Here is a 24,273-nt window from a genome sequence, read left to right as displayed (position 1 = left end):
GTAAAATGCCTGTCGCTTCTACCAAAGTAGTTGGAGATGGTTATGTTGAGGCTGGGGATCTGAAAGAACAGGCAGGGAACATTTGGATGCTTTGTTGAAGAAATAGCTTAGAGATGTGCCCGCAAGACCTTTGAAGGTCAGGAAGAGGATTGTAAGTTCTGTTTTGGCACAAGTTGGTGCCAGTGGGGTACAGCTCTGGCACCAGCCTCCTGGATATTTTGAAGTCTGTCCAACTTGTGTTCAAGGGACCAGAGAATAGGGACTCAAAAGCAGATATATATATATATATATAGATGTAGGTTTGGTATAAATTAATTGTAATCTCACTTAGAGACAGTGCTGGCCTGTATGAACATACTTAGGATGTAATCCACTTGGAATCTTTGGTTTGTAATGTAGATATGTAAGACGAAAGGGGCACAGAAAATGTAGGAAGCATGTGGATTGCACAACACAGGAGATGTTGGGGGCCCTTAGAAATGAATTCCATCTTAGAGCCATTAAGGTCGAGACCTCTTTCATCCATTCAGCTTGTGATGAGTAGGTGGTCTTTTGGATGTATGGGAGGAGCCGTCATTGGGACGACAGTCCTTTAGAAAGATCTCAGCGTCATCAATGTAGAAGTGGGGAGAGAGGTTTCAACTCCTAAGAAATGTATTAAGGACTAGGTAAGAAAGAGGATCCTATGGGACTCGGCAAATGACAGACAGGAGAAGAAATTATATGATGTAAGTCATTTATAACACGCCTGTACACAAGTGTTTCTAGGTGCGACAAGACAAGGAAGGGTAGACAGAGGGAGAACAAAACAAGCCATCTTACTAGGCCTTTCATTCTGATCATGCGAGTGGGAGGGAAGAGGATAAGTGCCGGGGGCAGAGTGCAGTGGTACAATGTGGTAAATGCTGCCAGGGTGGTGGCTCAAGTAAGTGCAGCGAGGCAAGGGACTGAAGGATTGCAGATACAGTCCCTAAGTGGATGGGAGTCCTGGAGGCAGTGCAAGGGCTACTGGTCTGGGGGGGGGGGGGGAGGGAGGGAGAGAGAGAGAGAGAGAGAGAGAGAGAGAGAGAGAGAGAGAGAGAGGAGAGAGGGAGAGAGGGAGAGAGAGAGAGAGAGAGAGAGAGAGAGAGAGAGAGAGAGAGAGAGAGAGAGAGAGAGAGAGAGAGAGAGAGAGAGAGAGAGAGAGAGAGAGAGAGAGAGAGAGAGAGAGAGAGAGAGAGAGAGAGAGAGAGAGAGAGAGAGAGAGAGAGAGAGAGAGAGAGAGAAAGAAAGAAAGAAAGAAAGAAAGAAAGAAAGAAAGAAAGAAAGAAAGAAAGAAAGAAAGAAAGAAAGAAAGAAAAGGAAGGTCTTGAGTTGCCTCCAGAACCTTAGGTGATCCTGCTCAGGTTTGAGAGAGCCAGGGAGGCTTTTCCAGAGAGAGGCCACGACCATGGACACAGATCTACCCCCCACCCCCACTTTCTGCCTGGAGAAGCATCTGACCCTCATAGAGTTGGAGGTGGATGAGCAGAGGTCTCAAGAAGGAAGATGCTTAGGAAGAGAGAGTTGGATGTAGTGTGGTCCCTGGCCCCAAAAAGCATTGTCGACTATGCAGAGGGTCTTGAACTTGATGCTTGTAGCCATCGAGAGCCAGTGGAGAGATTTCCGGGCTGGATAGATACGATCCCTGGGCTTGAGGCCAAGGACAAGTCTTGCAGTCCTGTTCTGAATTAGTTGCAGAGGGCGAAGATTAGAGGCAGGCAGATTTTGAAAGAGGCTGTTGCAGTAGTCCTGCCTGGAGAGAACTAGGGCTCTGGAGACAGTGAACTTCTGGGGGAAAGTGAGAAAAGGAAGAATACCTCTGAGGAGGTGCAGCTGGTAGTGTGACTTCTTAGAGATGTCAGAGATGTGAGGAGAAAAGGAGAGGGTGGAGTTGAAGATGACACCAGTGTTCTTTCCCTCACAGGAAAGTGCGGGTGGAGGGCCCAAGGTCGGCGGCCAGAGTCCAAGAGGGAAAGTGGGAGCAGGGGTCCCAATGAGAAGGCTCTCAGTTTTAGCGGCATTAAGGCAGAGATCATTGGAGGCACACCATTTCTGAATCACAGATAGACAGTCAGGAATGAGTGAGAGATCAGAGGAGGCTGAGAGGAGCCTAAAGGAGAGCTGAGTGTCATCCGCATAACACTGAACATTAGTGCAGAAGGTAGGGATAAGGGGGGCCAGAGGAGCCAAGTAATGGTTGAAGAGCCAGGGTGAGAGGTTAGAACCTGTCATGACCCTTGCCCTTGGCTCTCACTGACAAGTCAGCCTTCCAGTTATGGCCAGGTCAAAGGCCTTAAAACCTCATCCAAGATTCTCTTGGAGTCAGTCCTGGCGCCAAAGTCGCCAGGCTCATAACCATCATGAAGACCAACATTAGAATGGGACTATTTACTTGGGACTATTTATCTTGGGGGGGAGGGTTCAGCCAACATGGAGGCACACATAGCTCAGTTACAAGGAACTGAGCTATGCGGTCTAGTCTTTTGGGTGTGGCAGGCCTGGGACTACTTTACCTGGACTACATTGGGTGTGGCAGGCCTGGGACTATTTTACTTCGACTACTTTACCTGAGACTATTTAAACCACACCCAAACAGCAGAACATGCTTTGCGTTATTTTGCTGTGGGCAGCGTAACGCTCACTGTGTCCAGTTCTTTGATTGCAGCTTACCTGAAACCAAGGACATGCAGAGAGAGAAAGAACACTACTTACCTTGAACAGTATCATGTCTTGAATCCATCGCTGACTTCAGTTCCACTCACCTGAAGGTACGAACTCCATCATCCGGCACCTCATGCATCCTGGAATACCATAACCTGGAAAGAGGAGAAACAAAGACAGCATTAGTAAGCGTTTACTTATGTTTCCTCCCGAATGAAGAAAGCCACACAATTCTTACAATTCTTACGTGGGTAGTCATCTCCTAGTCAGCATCATTGCTGTAACATTACGGCGCTCGGCGAGGAACATCGCAACCTGCAAGGAGAGAAAAGACACAGGTTAGCAATATAAAAGGGGAAACCGCGCTGCGCATCGCGCATTACTCACAGGACAGCATCGCGCACACCGCACTTTCGCCTACCGGCCCATGCGCATCGTCAAACTGCGTTACAACACCAAAATACCTTTCCATACCTAAAAGGAAAGAAGCAAGACATTATTATTCGAACTAAGAGGAACATAAGAACTGCATATAAAGCAAACCTACGGAGTCCCAGCAGGCCTAGATTCCCACAGGGGGGCTTGCACCAGTGAAGTAACTTGGTCGCTGTTCGCCCCCCCGCCCCACATCTACGCGCCCCTGCCACGAGGAGCAGGACGGAGAATCCACCTTTTACAATATTAAGGTGCGGAGAAGGCCCAAGGTGGAGGATGGAGTTGAGGCCAAGGGAGGATGGAAAACATAAAGACAATCTGGTATTGAAACCAGCTCTCCTATATTGCAGACCCATCTTTAACCAGAGGCCTTACCAAGGGACCGGGAAAGGGTTCGAGACTGCAAATCATCCAACCAGGGCTGGGTGGCGTCCCCGTGGATACCAGGTGAGCGTAACAAACCCTGGGGAACACCACATGTAGAGAGAAAGGTGGGACAGAGAAAGTACCCAAATTGGACCTGGGAGGGCCGATCAGGAAGAAAGGAGGTCAACAATGCTAGGGCCAAGGCTGGAGCGAGGATGTCGACATGATCCTTGATGATTCTAGAGGAGCAGGGGAGCACCTGCTTTGACGAGACTTTCATAGATCTGACTTGTCTAGAAACATCATCAGGAGTGAACACAGGGAAAGAGGAGGAGAGATGCCGGAGAGGGGCCAGGAGGGGTAGAGGAAGAGGAGAGAGTGGAGAGAATGTCCTGAGCTTTAGTGGTGAAGTGAGATGCCAGTGCTGTGCAAAGGGCCTGGAAGGGAACAGGAGAGGTGGAGACTGCAGCAGGATTGGCCAGCTCCTTGCAGATTTTGAAGAGTTCGGCCGAGTTGTTAGAGGCCGCAGAGATACAGGCGTGGGTAATGAGCTCTCTTCTTCGACAGGACAGAGAGTCTATATTGCCTTGGAGCAGGCGGCAGGCCAGTTTGTCAGAGTATGAGCCAGATGCCTTCCCCTCTCAGCCACCCTACATTTGCATTTAAAGGTGGTGAGGTTGGAATCATACCAATAATTTCACTTGGATTTGGGCTTCAGATGGATCCTCATGACATGGCAAGGACATCAAGAGTATTAGAGATTGAGAGATGCAGGTTGGAGAGGGCTGTGTCAGAGTGTGAGTCAGCTGCAGGTGAAGGCGGAGGAGAGAAAGTGGCGGCAAAAGCCTCCACTGACACACACTTCATGGGTCGGATGACTGAGGAGGTGTGTGGCAGTGCTGGGGTCGGCTTTGCCTGGGGGACCGAGAGCAACAGGTGAGAGGAGAGAAGAAAGTGATCAGTCCAAGATAGAGGAATGGTTAGAGTGTTGGAGAGGGGGATGTCTGACGTGATAAGAACATCCAGGGTGTGCCAGCGGAGTGTGTCGGGCCAGAGGGAAGAATAGAGAGGGTCTAGAAGCATCCAATTGGATGTTGAGGTCTCAGAGGATGAGAGGTTGAGAGGTAGAGGCAAGTAGGGAGGAGGAGGGGTCGGCCCACTGGGAGAGCAAGAGGGTGACCTGACCAGGTGACCTGTAGATGTGGCCACAGTAAGAGAGAGGCCCGGGGAGATAGGGAGCCTGCAGACCAGGCATTCAATGGATGAGTAGGCCTGCATAGGAATGACAGAAGCAAGAATCCACTCTGGGAAGATCAGGGCTACTCCACCATTTGGACGGTTGGTTCTGGGTTCGGAGAGGATCTTGCAGCCATCAGGGAGGAACGTGTCAAAACTTGTGACAGAGCTGGCCATGAACGATGTCTCGGTGAGACCGAGGACATCTAGATCAAGTTCTTCGAGCAGTCGGCAGATATCGGAGGAGTGTTTGACAGCAGAGCGAGAGTTAAGGGTAGCGACGTGGATCAGATTAACACATTTGAAAGACTTCTGTGGAGGGGTATGATCATGAGGTATGCCTTGCGGAGGTGTTAGAGGTGCCCGAGAGTGGGCAGAGGAGGTAGAAGGAGGTGGCAATTTAGTCAGAGAGGAAGATGAGTGTGCCAGAGAGGTGGCAGAGGAAGGAGGAGGCAGAGTGGCCAGAGAAGCAGAGGGGGGCCAGAGGGGTGGCAGAGGAAGGCAGAGGCAGAGCGCCCAAAGAAGCAAAGGAGGGTGCCAGAGAGGTGGCATAAGCAGAAGGTGATGGAGGAGCCAAAGAGGAGTAGGTAGGAGTATCAGGAGAAGGAAGGAAGTTGAAGAGAGGTGGGAAGTATCTATCGAAAAGGAGGAGATTGGGCTGACGACCCTGGAGCAAGACGCTGCCAATAAGATAGACATTAATGATGGTCTTGGAGGTGTGGAAGTGGGCCAGGAGGACCTCCCACCAAGTGCCACTATTAATGGGAGAGAGGGAAAAGGGAGAGAGAACAGAGACCATATGTGGGGTCCATAGGACTGGAGAGAGGACAACAAAAAGGATGTCGGTGAGGGTCTGTCTGGAGGAAGCACTGTTGTAGGTATCAGTGATAGGGAGGCCTGGGTTGGAGACCAGTATGTCTCTTTTGAGCTTCTTCCTACTAGACTTACTGAGAGGGATAGGATAGGAGAGAGAATAGCAGTTAGAGAAAAAAGGGGAGACTGAGCACCATGGAGGGGTGCAAGTCAGAGAGCAAGAGAAGGCAGCCCAAGCAGGAGAGGTCTGGGGGCATCACACACTAGGGGCATACAAGAGTGAAGGCACAAGAGGAGGACGCTGATACCATGAAGAGCCCATGAAGAGCCCATTAAGAGCCCAGCGTTGAACTGCAACTGAAAAAGTGGAAAAGAATGCTTTTGGTGTGGCCAGTGGCATTGTTGGCAGAGAACCGGTGGGTGTTATGAGAGAACCTGTTGAATGCCACAATCACCTAAGAGGGTTAAAATGGAGAGGGTGTTTTCAATGGGCATGGACATTTACTCTGACTGTGATGAGTGCATTTCCACCATGCCTGGTGCAAAATACTCATTGTCCTGGATCCAGTATGCCATTGGTGTTTATAAAATGTTGATTTATAAGGACTACCACTAGCTTGAGGACCTTACAGGACCAGGGAAATCCATCCATACGCCATTAGTTCATTAGAGTAGAATGTTCAACGCAAAGGAGAACTAACTTGTTTGAAAGCTCAGGGTAATGAGTGTGAGGCCAAGGAATAATCGGTGATGTCAGGCGAAGGCTGAGAATGAATGAATGAATTAATACAAGTGCAATTTGTAACCCATAAGTCAGAAATTGAATCACTCTGGGCTTCACAAATGCATCTTATTAGCTATTCCACAAGAGCAGAACTGATGGGGTGAGCTGAATATGAGTGTGCAGGAAAATGGGGTGCGAGGTGAAAGAGGGCACCTTACAAAACTTTATATTTAGCTATGCTGCCGGATTCAATATCAAGGATTTTGCTGATGCAGATGGTTTTTTGATTGTCCCCAAGTGGCCAAAGATAGAATTACAGTAAGTCTTGACAAAGTTCTCAGTCTTTTTATTTCGTCACTGTGGAGAGGCGGCCTTCAACAAAACTCTTCTTAGATGGAAGGTTTGCTTTGCACTAGTCAGTAAGGGCTTGTTTGAGGTTGAGTTTATTGCTGTCAATGAATGACTTAAACTACTCTTGCAGTGGACGTCCAGTCTTCCAGTTGACAGCATTGTTGTTTGTGGTCTCAGAGGATTGGGCATAGTCAGGGAGAATTAGGTTTTCCCTTGTTTCTGAAAGAGCGGGGTAACTTCCTCATAGAATTTATGGAGCAAGATATTAAAATCAGTATAGGCATTCGCCGTGGACAAAGAAATGCATTGCTGCACATTGCTTTGCTGAGAGTGATTTTAAAGTTGACACGGTATGTTTCTTCTTTGGTCGTTAAACAGCGGGATGATGTTTAGAGTGGGAATGTGAATATGTATGATAAAGAGAGAATGGTCTGTCCATGCTACACAATTTGCATAAAGAAGAGATGAGCCGACTAACACCTCCCTTGAGAAGATGAGTTTGAGGCAGTGATTTATGACTGTGGGTTGTAAGGAAGGCATGGTATCAACAGTAAGACATACAGAAGTGACCACAGTTCAAGGGTGTTTATTGAACTTCAAAAAGGGGGTGATAAACACCTTTCTAATCCTAAATCTGCAGATGGTAGCAAGCTACGACCATCAAATAATAATAAGGAAGTCCTAGTGGAGTCTCATCAAAATAAAAGGGCCTATACTAAAAAAAAAACGATTGCCAATCCTTACCTCTAAATACAAATAGTGTGGGGGTAGTGTTTATGGAAAAGCAAGAAGTTTTCACAAAAATTATATACCAGGATGTTCAGGCCGTTGGTCTCACTTCCTGATGTTTTTTAGCACAGGACAAGGTGGCTTACTCGAGCATAGCACACTCTCTGGCTTCTTCTGCACGAGGATACAGTTCCATTACCAGCACCAGGGCCTTATGTGCCTAAGTCTCTTTACTTATCAAAGTCTCTTGATTCAGAGGGCCTGATGTACAAAAACAAACTAAAAGTTCCTTTCGTTTTACAAGCACTCAATTCCGGTGATTCACTCTTCACCCTGGATTCCCCTCAGCCGGGCTCAGATCCCTTTTATACAATGATCGTTACCTTGGATCCCCCTCTTCCAGGCTCAGATGCCCTATTCCAATGTTCAGAGAATATTCTTTCTCGGGTGACTCACAATTCACCCCGGATCCTCCTCAGCATGGCTCAGATCCTTCCTCTTACACAATTAGTCTCCCTCAGCCGGGCTCGGACCAATTTCAGTTTGTATTAACTATCGAAGACTTTTGAATGTTCACAGGGTTTAGCTTGACCCGTTGCAGGACCAATCGATACCACAATTCCTTTTTATATTTGCCAGCTCTCAGTTGGATACCTAACAGAGACCTTCAAATGAGTACCCACATGGCACCAGACCACTCTGTATACGGTATCTATCTTGGCTTAAAAGGTTCAGTCACTCCTTTGATGTTCAATTATATTTGTGTCGCTCGTCACATATGCTTCATACACTGTTCTCTTCAGATTACGCCATACAATGTTGCCGCTTGCAACCTTGGTTCTAACACAGACCGTTCTGCTATCAGTCTACCTGACTCACCGGCTGTGCTGACTTTTACTGGTGCTGCTTTGTTGTAGGAGCCAAGGACAGTACCACGGCTGCAAACACTCCTCCCCGCCTTTGCTATTGGCGCAGGAGGGCCTTGGGTACCTCTGACACACAATGCAGGTTTCCTCAGCTTTAATTCCAGGTCTTATGTTTCTTATTCTCAAAGGCTTTTGAAAGTAACAGTTTTCCTCTGAAGAGGTCAAGGGCACTTCCCTCCTTGAAACCCTCTCTGCTCTTGCAGTCTTTCTCCTCGTATTAAACGGCCATCTTGGAACTGATGCTTCCTCGTGTGCTTTGCTTTGCTCAGCATGTGCTTTCGTGCTCCGCCAGGTGTGTGTAATGATCAGTAATTGCCTGACTCTGCCTGACCATTGTGTTGGGGCATGTCAGGTATATGGCTCAAGGGTTAGTCCGTTTTCTCTCACAGTGAGCTGTCTGTGAGAAAGTATTTTGTTTCAGGAAAGGGGGGGGTTGAGTTCCTAAGTGGAAAAGATGTTACAGGGAAGTGGATGCCGCGTCTCACCATCCAGTGTCCCACTCCCACCCCCCAAAGACCCTTCATCCAGGTGATCCTCCCGCACTGGTCCACGCCAGGAACTGGATCCAAAAGCTATGGCTGTGTCCTGGTCACCTGGATGACATATCCCCGGGGACTAGCGGGTGAGACACCTTCAGGTATCTCACAGGGTGCAGAGGAAAGCAGCTGAAGGCTAAGGGAATTAGTGGTATTGAGGAATTCTCTGGATTGGTCCCTAAATGACAATTTTGTCTGAAGAAAGGATCCAGGTATTAAGAGTATCCGGCTTGTGGGATGTTTTTACCCATGCATCTGAGCCCTACCACAAAAACTGTGCCTTACTGGCATTGAAAACATCATGATGGCCAAAACATCCCAGAAAATGCACAGGGAAATGCATGAAGAATAGGCTGCCACCCATTTTTGCCAATGTTGTGGGCACAGAAGGGCACTGCCTAAAACCACCATTGGGCTACACACATTAGCCTGAAACCATTGCAAAAGGGGCAATGCTGATTGCCAAAAGCAACCCACAACTATTGGGAATTCATTTCTTCAATGGGCACAACATTATTTTACTGCAGAACCACACCATGTGCTGAACCTGGATAATATACTTCCATGTAAAATCTCTTGTTTGAAATGCATTAATTCAAGACTGATCCAGGAGAACTGCTACTTCAGAAGCTAATCAGCCTTCTGTGACAATTGGGACTTCAAAAGACTGTGGGTTAATTAGAAATCTAACCACCTGCTGTTCCCAGAGACAATCTGATTTGATTAACAGGCCAAAAGGCTGGGAAACCTTCTCACCTCAGAAAGCCCAGGATATCACATGGTCATGCTAACCAAATGCAAAGTGGCCCCCTGGTCTGTTGACCTCAGCTTGCTGGAGCCCACACAAAAGACCTTTTCCCTTGAATAGGATATGGTGATTTTGACTGTTTCCTGTCAACAAAGATCTGCCAGCCAGGAGAGACATCTGATCACTGTCATCCCCAAACTTTGGGGGCAGACTCAAACACTGCAGTACTTTGAATTGAAAGCAAATATATATTTACAGAAACACTGATAATTCTTGGTAACCAGATGACAGAAATGTGAAATTTGGGGATCCTTAAAATGAAAACTTTGCCCACAATCCAAGCCCAAACTCCAATTTGTGTGATGTTCTGGGGCAAAACCCTGCTATCTATTGATACTACAGACTCTGTGTTTAAGCTAGAGACATGGGAATTTACTGGAGTATGTATGGACAGGCCGTGTATATGTGTATAATTTTTAATGAAAAACCAATGTTGTATAACCCACTAAAATCGAAAATAAGTTGCCATTTCTTTACCCAAGCTCCTAGAAACACCAGAGATGGAACAGTGCCTACCTCATGTGATATATGATGTGTGTAGGTGATGTAAAAACAACTGTGTATTTGGGAAAATATGTATTTGGATCAAATATAGATTTGTGTGGAAAGATGACAGGGGAGGGCCCTCTGGCCATAAAATCTACGTCATCACTCTGACTCACAACTCAGTTCCCCCAATCAAGGGAGAAAGGAAAGCTTGGCCAATGATAAATTGAGAGAGGGGCTGGCTTAGTGATGCTGCGCACACACCCACTTTCTAAACACATAAAAGCAGACAGTGCAGGACAAGTGGGGATCCCTTTTTCACTTTCCGCGGGACGCTCTGCCGGGAGACTCCAGACTTCAAATCCATCAATCTCCAAAGACCAGAACTTTACTTCAGAACTTAAAGCGAGGGCCTAAACTCACAAACTGAGAACTCTTCTCAGCAGGCCTCAGCAACCTTAAAATCATTTGCAAACTATTCCACAGCCGGGCGAGCTGTTTGAATTCTTTTGCCAAGAACAATTGCCAGAGACCAGACCAGAGATCCAGAGTGACCCAGACCGCTGTGAGCAGAACCAGAGAGCTGACCCAGATCACTGTGAAGTGCCGAGACCAGAACCGGAGTCCAGTCCAAAACCTGACCAGATCCGTGGCGAGGCCTATTTCAAATTTATATTGTGAGTACCTAGCAGAACTGTGCAGAACCAATCTCTTAGTTAAAATAATATAATCCAAACTATTTTAACCTAAGTAGAACAGCCTCCTAGAAATCGTGTCATCTGTCATTTGTAAAGCTGCACAACTGTCACCTGTCAATTCTGAAGCCTCAAGCGGTCACCTGTCATTTTGAGTTTTACTTTAAATCCGAAAATCTACCTTTATTTAATCGTCCGTATCTCTGGAACCGTTTGGGCTAGGAACAAAATTTAACTTTCATCTGAAAGCTTAGAATCTAATCCAACGAACCTAAAACCGACTTGCTACTCATTATACTTTTGCCGTAATCGCGATTCACGCACTCGCGAATTTTGCCGCGATTTGCGATTTGGCCTGATTTCTTTACCTGTAAAAAGATAGCAGCTTTTTGCTTTCCTGTGCTAAAAATGTGTTTGCCTCTTAATAACCATCCCTGAATCATTGCTAAAGTGAGCCTGAGCTCATCCCAAGTATCTCTCACTCACCCTGAACCTCCTAAAGGGAATTAAAAGCATTTTCAGCATATTTCTCACTTCATTGCCACCACATTCAAAGCACTTGGGCCTGTGTTTTAAAACTCATACCTGTTTTCTCTAAGCCTGCTGGGGTGGGAATTGAATTTCGTATTGTATTTGATTGCATTCCTGAGAACTGTGTGTGTTACTTCCATCTCCTTGCATTGCATATAGGGGGGGGGTGAATTGCCACCAGGGGAAAAGTGAACATATGATATCTTGTGAAACCATATTAGTTCGTTTCTGTACTGCATTTTCATTCATCATTGCATCCATTTGAAACCATAAAAGTATTTTTGCTGCCTTATCCATCCTACACCAACTCCTCATTGATTATAAAGAAGTGTGCTAGTGTCAGATTACCCATTATTGATTAACATTATATATATATGGGCGATATCGATTATTAATTTATTATAAAAGCTTGGTATCTATATTTTGTTTTATTTCTCAAATAAACCTTTTAAACTTGCAAAACAGAACTACTTCTTGGCTCAGTGGGGTCAGGGGGATTCTAAGAGAGGGGTGTTATATATGGGTAGTCATCCAGAACTCATGACCTGGACATAAAGATATATCAATAAGGGTTTCCATTCAGTATCCCAGACTAGGCATTGACTTAGCTGTAGTGTTGAATTGAATCCTCTTACAGCCAGAGGGGAAAGGAAGACCTTTTTGACTGTTTTGTGGGTGATAGCAAAGTAGGGTTTTATCAGGATGCCAGAGGGAGAGAGATTGATGTGGAGAGCATGTATCACAATATTTAGATCATGGTGGAGGCAGTTGAGGGCAACCGATATGGGGAGCCACCACACTGTTCAGTGCTGCAATTTGGAGGGACTACATGAGTAGAGAGTTAATACAGTATTCAGAGAGATACATTACTTTTCAGAAGTCACTGTCCATGTTATAGCGACAAATGATTTCACAAATGTCTGAGAGATGGAGAGCAGTGCGACCATTGGCCAGGATAAAACAGTTTGTTAGCAGGTGAAGATATTGAGTGAGTGGTAAATAGTTTAAGAGTAGAGGTGAGGGAGTGAGAGGTGGCTGAGGGAAAGGAAACATTCTCTAGCGTAGGAAGTCCTGGTAGAAAGCATCAAGATGGTCAGTTGGCAGCTGGTTCTATCTAGCCCATATCCAAATTATCTAGAGCACAGCCAAGTAACACCATATTCATTAATGGCAATGAGCTAGTTGTTCAAATGCCTGTTCACAAACTGCCAAAATGGCTTTAAACTCATTTGACAGTGCTGGTGCCCCCATAGTGAGTTGTGTTGTACAAAATATAATGGAGATTTCCTAAACCCCTTGTGTCGAATTTTATTAAAGACACAGAAGCAAGCAGTATGCTTCTCTTTCCTTTTATTTCCATGTTAATAAGAAGCTGAAGCAGAACGTGTTAAGATGAGAAGAAATCAAACCACAAACTGACATGTTGAGTAGAAACCATGAACATCCATTTGAGGCCAAGGCACACCGGTTGTTAAAAAACTGATTTTATTTGTCTCAATTGTTTCTCCCGGTCAGGGATGGAATTAATTATAGAATAAATAGTAAAAGGACTTGCTGTCCAATCTGTGATGGTTGAATTAGTCACCAGAAAATCGAATACACATAAATATGGGAATTTCAGGAAGATATGAAATCGCAAAATAAAGAATAAACACAATAAAAAAGTATATTGCAAAATCATAAAATGTGTTAAGTTGTTTTTTCAACAAATTGATGTTTTACCGTGGGAGTTATATTGTCTCAATGGACGGCAAGTCCCTTTGCTGTTTATAATAGCATCCATAAACAGCCAGTTCCTACAAGTCCCATCCTTCACTGTGAAGCGACAGGAAATGTGTCATTGCTGCAGAATTCAGGTATCATCCACCACCAATCATTGCAGCTCTGCTCCCATAAACTCCTCCACTTCGCAGAACGTCCTTGAGTAGCATATTAGATGAGTGCATTTCCCTTATATGGCAGTGCTTTACCATACTGGGGCAGCGCAGATGGCGTGCATAGCGAGCCGATGTCTAAGTCGTTTCCGTCTGCCGCTCAATACAGAAACTGACCTCTCTCCACTCCTCCCATGAAAGATCCAAAAATTGGGATTCACCAAGCATGGCGTTCCTGCCAAGACAAGCTTCGAGATAGAGTGAAGACCCCTGCTAAGATATGGTGTAAAAAAGGATACAAGCACTCCCATAGATCTGATCACACTGAAAAACTGGGGTCAGAGGGCTGCCTGCCTATTGGGCAACGCAAATTGGGCCATAGCGACAGAAAGGGACAAAGGAGTTCTGATAAAAACCAAGAGCCAACTGGAAGAAGTGGAGACTTCAGAAGCTGGGACCGCAGCTCAATGCCTCTTTTTATGAAAGCAGTTAGCAAAGGAACTATCAACATTTGTAGGCACATACACAGTGTCAGAAAAAGTCCAATCCATGATCAAATAGGTATTATTATTAAAAGATTTTGGCAAAAATAGAAAGTGAGGCTTAATTCTCACCTCTGATCTTGTGTTGGGATGCACGTACAGCATCCCAGCTAGGCAAAAAGGTTGAGAAAAACCTATTAGCACGTATTATTGTGTGAGCGGGGTGAGGTTGGTGTGGCAGAAGGTGCATGTATCACTTGTAGTTTGTTTTGACACATATTAGATAGCCAGATATAGCAACACATAAGGAGTAACAACTGTATTAATGTTGCGGTCCCAGAGGTTATAGATAGGGCAGTATTATAGGCCCTGGGTTTAGTTGCTGTATCCAAAGTTAAGTTTTTAGTGAGTTGTGTAGAAAGAGTTGAAAGAGGTGGAAGATGAAGTCAGAAAGGTACTGTTGTAGAAGAAAGGTCAGCATGATAACATGGCAGAAGTGTTGTCAAATTGGATGTTAAGGCCTCGCACACGATGAACAGAATAGAACGCAGGCTCTGATGTGGAGCTGTGGCTCCGTTTAGCACCGTTTCCAAAACAAATCCCCTTTTCCGTTCCCCAGGAGAGAAGGCGAGGTCAAAGGCACCCGCAGTGCTCAGATAAATGCTAATTGTATCTAGCTGCAGGGTCTGGACGTGGTGGGTACGTAATGTTTACTTTGGGGAGAGCAGGAAGGGATGTGCCTTTTGAAGGACAAATTCATGAGAATAGGGAATAAGGTTTTGTGATGCCAATGGGCAAGGAGAAGATTTAGAGCACTACTTTCCTGACCCAAGAGCGTTCATCACATTTGAATTACAAGCACACGCATAACCGAAAACAAATAAATCCCTGAAATTCAGACTCAAGAGCCGTTCCCTGGTAACATAATTACTGGGCACATGTGGTTTGAAGGAGCTAAGTAGGAGCCATGTCTGGAACATTCCAAAAATTGGGATAAGGGGAGCGAAGATGATGCCAATACATGTCGTACAAGGTTGGGGGGGTCAACTTGTGTGCACCACAGTGTTTAGTAGAAAGCATATTTGGCCTTGCCAGTTTACTTGGAACGTGTCTGGATTGGAGGGGTGCACATCACGTGGTGGTCACGCTTTATTAATGTGTCAATATTTTCAAACAACCAATACCGTACTTGGATTCAATAGTGATGATGTAGTGGGCCACGTGTATAGGGGTATGGGTTTAGATAAGTATGGCCAATCGGTCCAGGGATCATAGGGGGTATTAGCATGTTCTATATATGTTAACCAATGAGGGTGGTGGGATAACATTGTAACCTATGTATTCAGATTTTGCGGTTTACCACTATATAACCTGGAACTTCTTGGGAAGAAACAAGCTCTGTGTCAATTTGGTTCTATAGGACCGCCTAAGACCTTTTTTCATGTAATAAACCTTGTTTTCCCTTGTAAAGAGGTGCAGCGATTATTTGGCCTTTTGGATTATTTTTACCATTTGAGTTTTGGGTTGCTTTCCTCTTTACAAATGACAACGAATTATCTATTTTATCGTACATAGTTAGCATTTCTTTAATGGTAATCCCATCAGTTTATCCAAGTCATAGATGCAAATATTTTTCAAATGTGCTATTTACAGCTTGACTCCAGCTTTAAATATAATACTGTTTCCTCTTTACAGGCAGCACACCATTGGGGTGCTACCGGAAACTTATAGAATATCACAAGAAGGGAGACCTTTCATTTAAATTTGTAAAGACTTTCAACATGGATGAATATGTGGGTAAGTTCCTTTTATTAAGTTACTTATCGCAACTAGATAAATATGGCAAAATCCTTTTACAGAAGGAATAAGGGAAAACAATATCTGGGTAAGCTATTTTTACTGAGTTACATATCATAACTATATCAATATTGTAATTTTTTGTTACAGAAATAATAAGGCAAAAGAATCCTACTCTGTACTATGTTGAGAACGGTTTTTCGCTAATACTGAAAGAGGATCCAAATGTGTGCCTTGCTAGCAGTTTGAAAGGAAGTATTTCACTTTTGAGAGATCAACAATAATGAGAGCATGCCTTGGCAAATAATTCTTGCTTTGGCATACACAAGATTTTCCTTTAACAGTTTCTCACTAAGCATTTTGAATGCTAAGCTACACTTCTAAATGCCTCATCAAACGTCAGAGACTGTTGTGTTTCAGTTAATGGTGAAAGAATTGTGCAAGACCACGCATTTTACCATTGGAAACATCATTCTAATCAATGTTAATGTTAAAGAACATTTGTACCGCACGCTATCACCACCGGAGTGGACCCCTGGCGCTCTGGCGGCTCTGAAAGACGAAGGGAAGGGGGGTTAGTGGGAGGAAGCTGGAAAAGTTCAAGAGAGCAGTGATGTGCTGTTGGCGGCCTCAGCCCGATGGGTCTGTTGGCTGGGCCTCGGGTGTTTGCAGCCGGTAGTAGTCGTGTACTGTTGTGCGAGTCTATGTGTGTTTTTGTTTTGTTGTTCCAATTTAATGAAGTTTGTGCGGTTTGTTGTGCTGTAGGTTTGTGGATGTGTTTGGTATAGAGTTTGAGAGGTGTATGCAGAGGGGGAAATTGTTAGTACAATTGGTTAGTTGGCATCTCTATCCTGAATTGAGGCGCTGGGCTTGTGTAATCTCCCCAGATGGGGTTCGGGAGCACCCCTGCGCCTCTGTCCTGATCTGGCCCCATCTGGCCTTCAAGGTCCCTTTCACATCTGGCCCCTCCTCCACCAGTCTCCCTTGCAGCCCTACATGTCTTCCCTTCCCACTCATACTGCCAGTGCACCTGCCAATGTCAACAGTTAAGCAACAACAACAAAGATTGCTAGCAGTATGTGCGGTCACGTTTTATTAGTCCATCATTTGATTTTCATATTCTTTGATTGTTATATCTATGTTAGGTGAATATCAAATGTGGCATTTATTATTTGTTAATTTGAGTTCTTTTTTTAAATGTTATCCTCTGGTTCAAATATTATTTGATTATCAAACCAGTGTTATTGTGACATTTATGAATTTGTAAATCTTCGTGTTACGTTTTTGCTATTTGGTTATACTAGTCACCTATACATCCAAAACTACTGACATGGGTATAGAATATATAGAGGAGATGGAATGTGATGAGTAACATACAGCCTGCAGATGGAATTTGGTTATTTATCTTCCCCGTCAACACTCATGGCAATGCTAAGGCCTATGTGACTTCCTTCCCCATCCCTGACTCTCTCCGATTAAACCATTCCCGTTGGAGAGAATCGTTAACCATGTTGTCAATCAGCTGCTTCTCCCACAGGCTCATCAGCAAGCCTGTGATGTGCAGCTGATGACCTTGGGGGAAACTGAAACATGACCTCAAAGGGGGTCAGTCATTGACCTGCTATGTGAGATCCCTGCACATTACCACCCATCCCTGGAAACCTGCACTGGCAGGTGAAGTCTTTCATTTTCTGTTTGGTATTTGTAGCGTATTGGCTTCATATTGTGTTGCTGGATTTGTTTTTCTTTTTCTAAACTGATTCAGCTTTGTATAGGTATGGCACAGCGGACTGGGGTTCACACCATGCAGAGCACCCAGGGCCCAACAAACCCCCCAAAGCATACAAACGGAGGACTCAGCCAAGGGCAAGTTATAACTGTCCTTTATTTTCCATAACAGACAGGGATCATACAGGAGGAAAAGAATTCTCCAGCAATCACAACTCCTGAGCCCGTGTCAGGGGCTTTTGTTACGGTCTGACATCACAAATCAGGGCTCTTCCCCACAAACCTAAGAGCCCGCCTGATTGGGTGATTGGGGTGGTATCTCCTATAGCTGGCACATATAGAGGTTATTTTACTGGCCCTTGCATGTCAGATGGGTTTGCCTGTACCTTCCCCATAATCTATCTATTACAGTGTTGCAGGATCACAGGATTACCATTGGCCCTTGTTCTATGCCACCCACCCCTGGATTTGTGTTTCCTGATTGGCTGGAGCTGATCTCCCCAGGACTGGGGCCCAGATTTGCTCTCAGCGCTCAGTGCACCTTCTCAAGGTGATGAAAGACTATGGGCCTCATGACAAGGTACCCTTGTTTCCAGACCGGCAAACTATATGTTTGCCTGCCGGAGCCGCTGTGCCCAACAGGTCTTACCCTGCCGGGCACATCGGTCACGGTAAGCAAACCCATCACGGAAGCACCAGCACCTCTAGCAACGGTGCCGGTGCTTCCATGTCCCCACTCTAATAGAATCCTATGGGACTCTATGGGAATGGGGATTAACAAATTTACTGGTGCCTGACTTCCCTGCTGCCGGACTCGTAATGAGCCGGTGGCACCGGGAAGTCAGGCCCGGTAAGTTTTTATGGGTCCGGCAGCATACCAGCCGGAAGCACCGGCAGGGTTCCCGCCGGACCCGTCATGAGGCCCTATGTGTCCCAATTGTTGCCATCACTATTACCACTTTGTCTTTGAGAGTGCCTACAAGGTTGCAACATTGTAAAACAACACATGTATCGCTTCGTATCTGTTTCGCTGGGTAATGCTTCCCTTCGCCTGTGTGAAGACCGCAAAATTGAGCTTTCTGGTCTGCAATTAGTGAGGATTTATTCTGGTGTTTTGCAGATGGCTCCCTGTCTCTGCGGCTTAGGAATGTTCTGCTTGTCTCTGGCCTTGGCTGTAAGCCCTGGCCTGGTGCTTCGTGCAGCCTAATTCTGCTTTGCTTTGTCTTTCTTTCTGAGAACTGTGGCTTCATGTAACTCTATCATCTATGGTTTTATATGTCTATATTGTGCTATTCTTCTTATAGGGTAGTAATATCTTGGATCTTCCAGGTCCCTTATACCCTCCTGTAATTCCACATGGTTAGTTTCAATAAGCGTCTGCAAGGTTGCTCTGTGTTTCCTGTTGCCTTCTGTTTCTGCGTTTGGCTAATGAGAAAAAATAAAGACTTTCGATAGTATGTATATGTATCTGTCCTCTATGTACAGAACTGTGTAAGCATGTTCTTTGTGTGTGCAGGTGTGTATCCATGTAACTTTATGCATGGATGCGAGTGTGCTTCATGGCTTACATTACTTTGTTGTGGTGTCTCTAATGACATCAGCACTGCAGGATATTTGTCATTAGTCAATCATGTCCATTGCGCCGTCTGGATCTATGCTAAGTGTTGGGGCACCTGTATCCGTGATGACGTTAGCTGGCTAAGGTTTCAGTGGTTGTCTGAGAGAATATCTGTTTGCATATTTATCTGTCACTGGCCCTCCTGGGGGTGTCCAAACAGTGACTGGCATCTTGCATCTCTGACTCTTCGGGCTGTCATGTTTAAAGGGGTCAAGAGGGGCATTTGACTTGTCGAACAAACCACCAAACCTAGTCATTGTTGGGTTTGGTAACCATATCTTCGTTATTCCTCCAAGATTTCCATAGAAATGTACATGGTCATCGAATCTCCAAGTCATTTAACTGCAATCTCCTTCTGGGTTGCACCATACCCTTTTCGACCAGTACTTGTTATCCACTGGATCATCAAATGTTATCATCTCAGTCAGGAACAATGGGCACTCCTTTATCTGTGTCCTTATTTTATCTCTTTCCTCTTTTATCTTATCTTCTTCACCATTTGTTTGTATGTCAACTATCACTTTCATCCCTGTTGTTTTCTCTGTTGTCTTGTGTCATTGCGTGATGCAGATCTTTATCACACATCATCCTACAAGCACCAGTTTTGTGCTCCTAGTAATACTTTTAGTCCGCCTTCCATCCATGTTGGCATCAATGAGAATATATACGACAGCCAGCTTAGATCTTTTCCTGTGCCCTTGGCTTCCTCCTCCATTTTGTTGTGCATTTCGACAATATTGTCACTGCTTCCGTTAGTGTGCCATTTGCTTCCTCGTTTGGGGGCATGAATGTACAACAGCAGCTCCCGATCTTGGCGCAAACTCCTCCTTCCATTGCTGTGAGAATGTCTAGAATATATCTGTTCTCGAGACCCATCAACCTTACTGCTCATAGCTCTTCTTTTATCGCTTTGGAGCCATTTACAGTTAAGTTTGTCTGCATCAGCTCCAATCTCGTTATCTGGAGCCATTTTGCGTTTGTGTATGTCTGTACAGCTGGAACTACTGACGCAAAGAACATCTCCGACCTACTAAACAATCGACATTCAGGTGGCGCATCGTCCAGTGATGCTTCTGATGCTGATGAGAAGTAGTTCTCACCTTTCACTCTACTCACTTCTACTGTTCTCTTCTTTCTCTTTGGATTTTCCATTTTAGGGAAGTCTTAATGTCCTTTTGTGGTACCACTAGTGCTGGTGTATTTATGTGTACCAATGAACATACTCCTCTCCAGTTGGGTGGTAGCTTCTCATACGCCTTGGTTCCGCTTGCCCAATAATGATCCCTTAATATTGTCGTTCCAACCTTCATTGCCGGATGCTTTTCTGTGTACTTGCACTCTGTTTTCTCCAACCTTTACTGCACCATCATTCTGGAAACACAATGCTGGTTGGTTTCTTCAGTGGTATTATGGCCATTGGTCCAGCTCAGTAACTTTGTGCTTGCATCCCATTCTTTCAGGCACTATGATTTTCTCCCTGTACAGTGTTTACTGGAGCTTGTAAGAGCGTGTATGCTTTTCTGCCTACTAATCCCTCCTTCCATTCTTTAGCTGTGTACACTTGGCCATACACACGCATCTGTGATCATTCTCAACATCCTGGTTCTCCTCCTATTTCCTTGGGACCCTTCTTAGGACATGACATTTCTTTCAGTGTTATTGTTTTCATCTCCCCTTTCAGTGGGCCGTCAGTTATATATTGTATAGCCTGGTCTAGTTGCCAATAATTGTTCATTATGTCAAGTGTCTTTATATAACTGTCTTCATAGGGGATTGTTGCCTTGGACATCCATCTCAATGTTCCTGTTTCCCTTGGAATCTTCCTTGGGTTGCAAACATGAACAGGTAGATAAGGCATTGTGCTCTTGCCTCTGGTATTTCAGATGCTACAAATGTTCTAGAGGCACTCATGGCATAGGGGATTAGTGAGCAGACATAGCAGCTGTCCCCTGTCCACCTGACATGGTTGTTCCATCTGCTGGAGTTGGGGTTGTGTTGGTCGAGGATGCAGCAGTATTACTTGCAATATGTGAAGCTCGCCAAAAGATGAGGCCAAAAATACTACATGAGAATAAGACACACAACACAATAATCATTCTTTTAATGATACCCTCCATCACTTACACCTCTTTGATCCTTGTGTAGTTTAAAGATATCAGTTGCCCGCCTGAAATGTGCAAAAACAAGCATTACTGTGTTAGTATTTTATTAATTCAAGCTCCGCAAATGAAATAATCGGCCATAGCAAGAAGGAATAGCTGTTCCGACACAGCTTTTATTCTGGTGTCATGGAGTACTGAGAGTACTGATGGATTTCCTCTTTCCAGGTGTGGATATACTTGGGACAAATAAGCTATGATACATGGAAATGTACATTCAGATGGCGTCTCCTTGTGCTATTGGACCTCCTGACAAATTGGGAAAATTGGCCTTTGAAGGTTTCGGGATGAGGATCACGGGGAAGCATGAAACAATGAATACTAACAATGCAATAATAGCAGTTGCACTTTCACAATGAATGCTGTCAGTGTGCGGAAAGAAAAATAATAAACGGACAGTGTTTCCTCACTCTGGATGTGTAGGAAGTCTTTGCACTATCTCTCTTTCTCTGCAACAAGCAATCATAGGGTTTCCTCTGTTAGGTTGTGACTGTTCAAGTCAATTGTTTTGTTCTTCTGCTGGTGGACCGTTGGCCCTTTCAATATTGGTGCTAGGAGAGGCTGCTGCTTGGTAGGGCTTGATGTCCCCTAGGTGATTCCAAGTGTTTTTCCCTTCTAGCTTCACAGCTTGCTCAGACACTAACTCCACAGTGTGAGGGCCAGTAAAACATGGCTTGTCCCATTTTCTGCTAAAGGTCCTTAGCAGGACTGTGTACCCCAGATACAACGGTAGCTGCTTCAAAAGATACTCATTTGCTTCAGTGTTGTTGTTTTCTTCTCTTGCTTCAGGCCTCTCCCATTGTCCCTGTAATTGACGAGAAATAAAAGAGCAACTAGCCATCAAGGAAGCAGTGTATTTGTACATTTTCTTACCTTTCCTGACCCAATACATCAGACATTTTTTTCTGTGTCTTTGAGTGCCCTAATGGGAGGATCCAGCGGAAGTTGCATGTGCTGCCCTGTCACCACCTCATTTGGGGTTAAATGGTGGTCGGACCCTAGTTTATTGCGCAACACAAATAATGCTAATGGAAGACAACGAAGCCAACTCACATTGAGGGCTGTTTTTAAATGTTGCCAATGCCTTCTTTGAGCAGGCCCTTGAGGCGCTCACACTCCGTTTGCTTGCGGGTGATAGGCACAAGAGAATTAGTGTTGTATTTCTAACAAGGTTGTGATGTGCTGAAACATCTCATTGGTGAAGTCTGGGCCATTGTCAGACCTCAGGACCTCACACATGCATCGTTGTGGGAATATTTTCCAAACCAGGAATTTTGCTGCTCCAAGGGCATCAGGATGGGAACATTCACTGGCTTTGATCCATCGGGAAAATGGGCATAAAACCACTATCATGTAGTGGTACCCTTTGCATACTAGGATCATGTCAACATAGCCAAGGTGTTGGAATGAACCCATTGGGTGAAGTATGGCTCCTCTCAGTACCCTTAATGTGTGACCTGCTGCAAAATGTTTGTACACTAGACAATTAATCATGAATTCAGCCATGTGTTATGCCAAGTTAGGCCAGTACCAGTCACCTCCAATATGACGAGCAAGCACCTTCTTCCCTATATCGATAGGATGGTGTCATTGTGTCAGTGCAGTGTGCAACAATGAGAATGCCATTGCCACATTCCCTGTGTTATTTTGCCCCCATAAGGTGTCTGTCGGAGACACTGTACATCCCCTCTTAATCCATCATTTTTTTTCTTCGCTCTACCCTTGGTGCAGCTCCCTGCAATTCCATAATCTTTGTCACTGGTAGTGTGTTATATCCTTCTTTAGTTTCTTTGTGCACGCATAATTGCACGCTGGGGACGAAGCATCTATTTCTAAAACATCCCAAAAGTATGCAGCGCATTTTGCTTTTGCGTCTGCTGACTCGTTACCCCTGGAGTTGGGGTCCACTCACTCGTGTGTGCTTGGCACTTTGCCACTGCTATGCACTGTGGGTACTGGAGTGCCTCTATCAGTCTGCCCAATAGGATTGTGTGCTGCACCGGTGCCCCATCAGCACGTATGGCGCCCCTCCTCAGCCAACGTGACAGCCCGGAATGCACTGTGGATGTCACGTAGGCTGAATCCGAATACACTGTTACTTCCTTTCCTGTGCTGTGCTACAATACCAATATTAAAGCCACTGATTCTGCTGCTTGTGCTGATAAATGTGATGTAGATGTGTGCTTGTCACTACCTCGCTTGTCACATCCTCTCCCAATCTCACTACTGCTGTCCCAGTATGTCTTTGCCCAGTCGTTTGGTCAATAGTTGATGACCCGTCAATATAAATCACAACTCCCCCCTCAAGTGCATTCTCTTGTACTTTTCTAGTGTCGCTGAATTCTTCTATGTGAGCTGTGCAGTTGTGCACATAGTCGCCCCCCTTTATGGGTTCGGCAATGAAAGTCACTGGGTTGACATGACTGCATCTCACTATCTTGAGAGCTGGGTTTGACAGTAATACCTCGTACCATGAAGCTCTCTGCGTTGTCAATGTACTTTTCAGTCTTTCCAGTATTGCGAAGAGAGCATGCTCCATATAAAGAGTGGTGCTGCATCCCATGGAAATACTCGCCGGTTTGTCTACTGAGAATTTGGCGGCAGCCAATGCCTGTTCGCATGCATAGTGTCCTCTCATTGCTGAGTCTAATTTACCACTGTAATATGCTATGGGCTTTTGCCCCATGCTCATCTTTTGTGTCAGTACTGCAGTCATAACCACTCCATTTGGGTGCAAGAATAAGAAAAACTCATTTTGATAGTCTGGGATCCCTAAGACTGGAGCTGTGCATATTGCTTCTTTCAGCTCGTCAAATGCCTCAGACATCTCTGTTGTCCATTGTAATGTACTTTCCCCTCTTTGTGCTTCCTTCAGTGCATTCAATAAGGGCCGAGTGTAGGTGATGTAGTCAAATACTCATGTGCTGCAGTAATTACATAATCCTAGAAACTGCTGCATTTGTCTTATGTTCGTAGGCTTTGCTGTCTTGCATATTGATTCTGCTCTTTCTGGTGTCACCCTACTCCTTGTCTTGTGATATCATTTGTCCAATGTACAGCACTTCTTTCTGGCAATATTGTAATTTGGCCTTGTGTACTTTGTATCCTTTGTCTGATAGTACTGGCAATATGTGCATGAAGTCATCTCTACACTGTGCCTCTGTCTTGCTGCAAATCCATTATCATCTACGTACTGTAAAACTGTGCTCTCTAATTTTAAATTTCCTAAGTCCATCTGAAGGTCCCTGTTGAATATAGAAGGTGATTCGCAATACCCTTGAGGAAGTTTTGTATGTT

The 24,273-nt window shown here is 45.1% G+C and overlaps 1 protein-coding gene across 3 annotated transcripts in view; it reads left to right on the top strand.

Annotated features, from left to right (window-relative positions):
* The window catches only part of GNPDA2 (glucosamine-6-phosphate deaminase 2), a 124,992-nt gene that overhangs the window by 20,861 nt on the left and 79,858 nt on the right, over positions 1 to 24,273 (top strand). For all 3 annotated transcript variants that reach the window (XM_069631730.1, XM_069631732.1, XM_069631731.1), the window contains one exon: positions 15,370 to 15,471. In XM_069631730.1, coding sequence (XP_069487831.1) covers positions 15,370 to 15,471 — 102 coding nt within the window. The remainder of the gene's footprint in view (positions 1 to 15,369; positions 15,472 to 24,273) is intronic.

Source organism: Ambystoma mexicanum, chromosome 6q (genome assembly GCF_040938575.1).
Source record: "Ambystoma mexicanum isolate Mex_15411 chromosome 6q, UKY_AmexF1_1, whole genome shotgun sequence".
Taxonomy (NCBI): domain Eukaryota; kingdom Metazoa; phylum Chordata; class Amphibia; order Caudata; family Ambystomatidae; genus Ambystoma; species Ambystoma mexicanum.
This window is presented reverse-complemented; position numbering and strand designations above follow the sequence as displayed.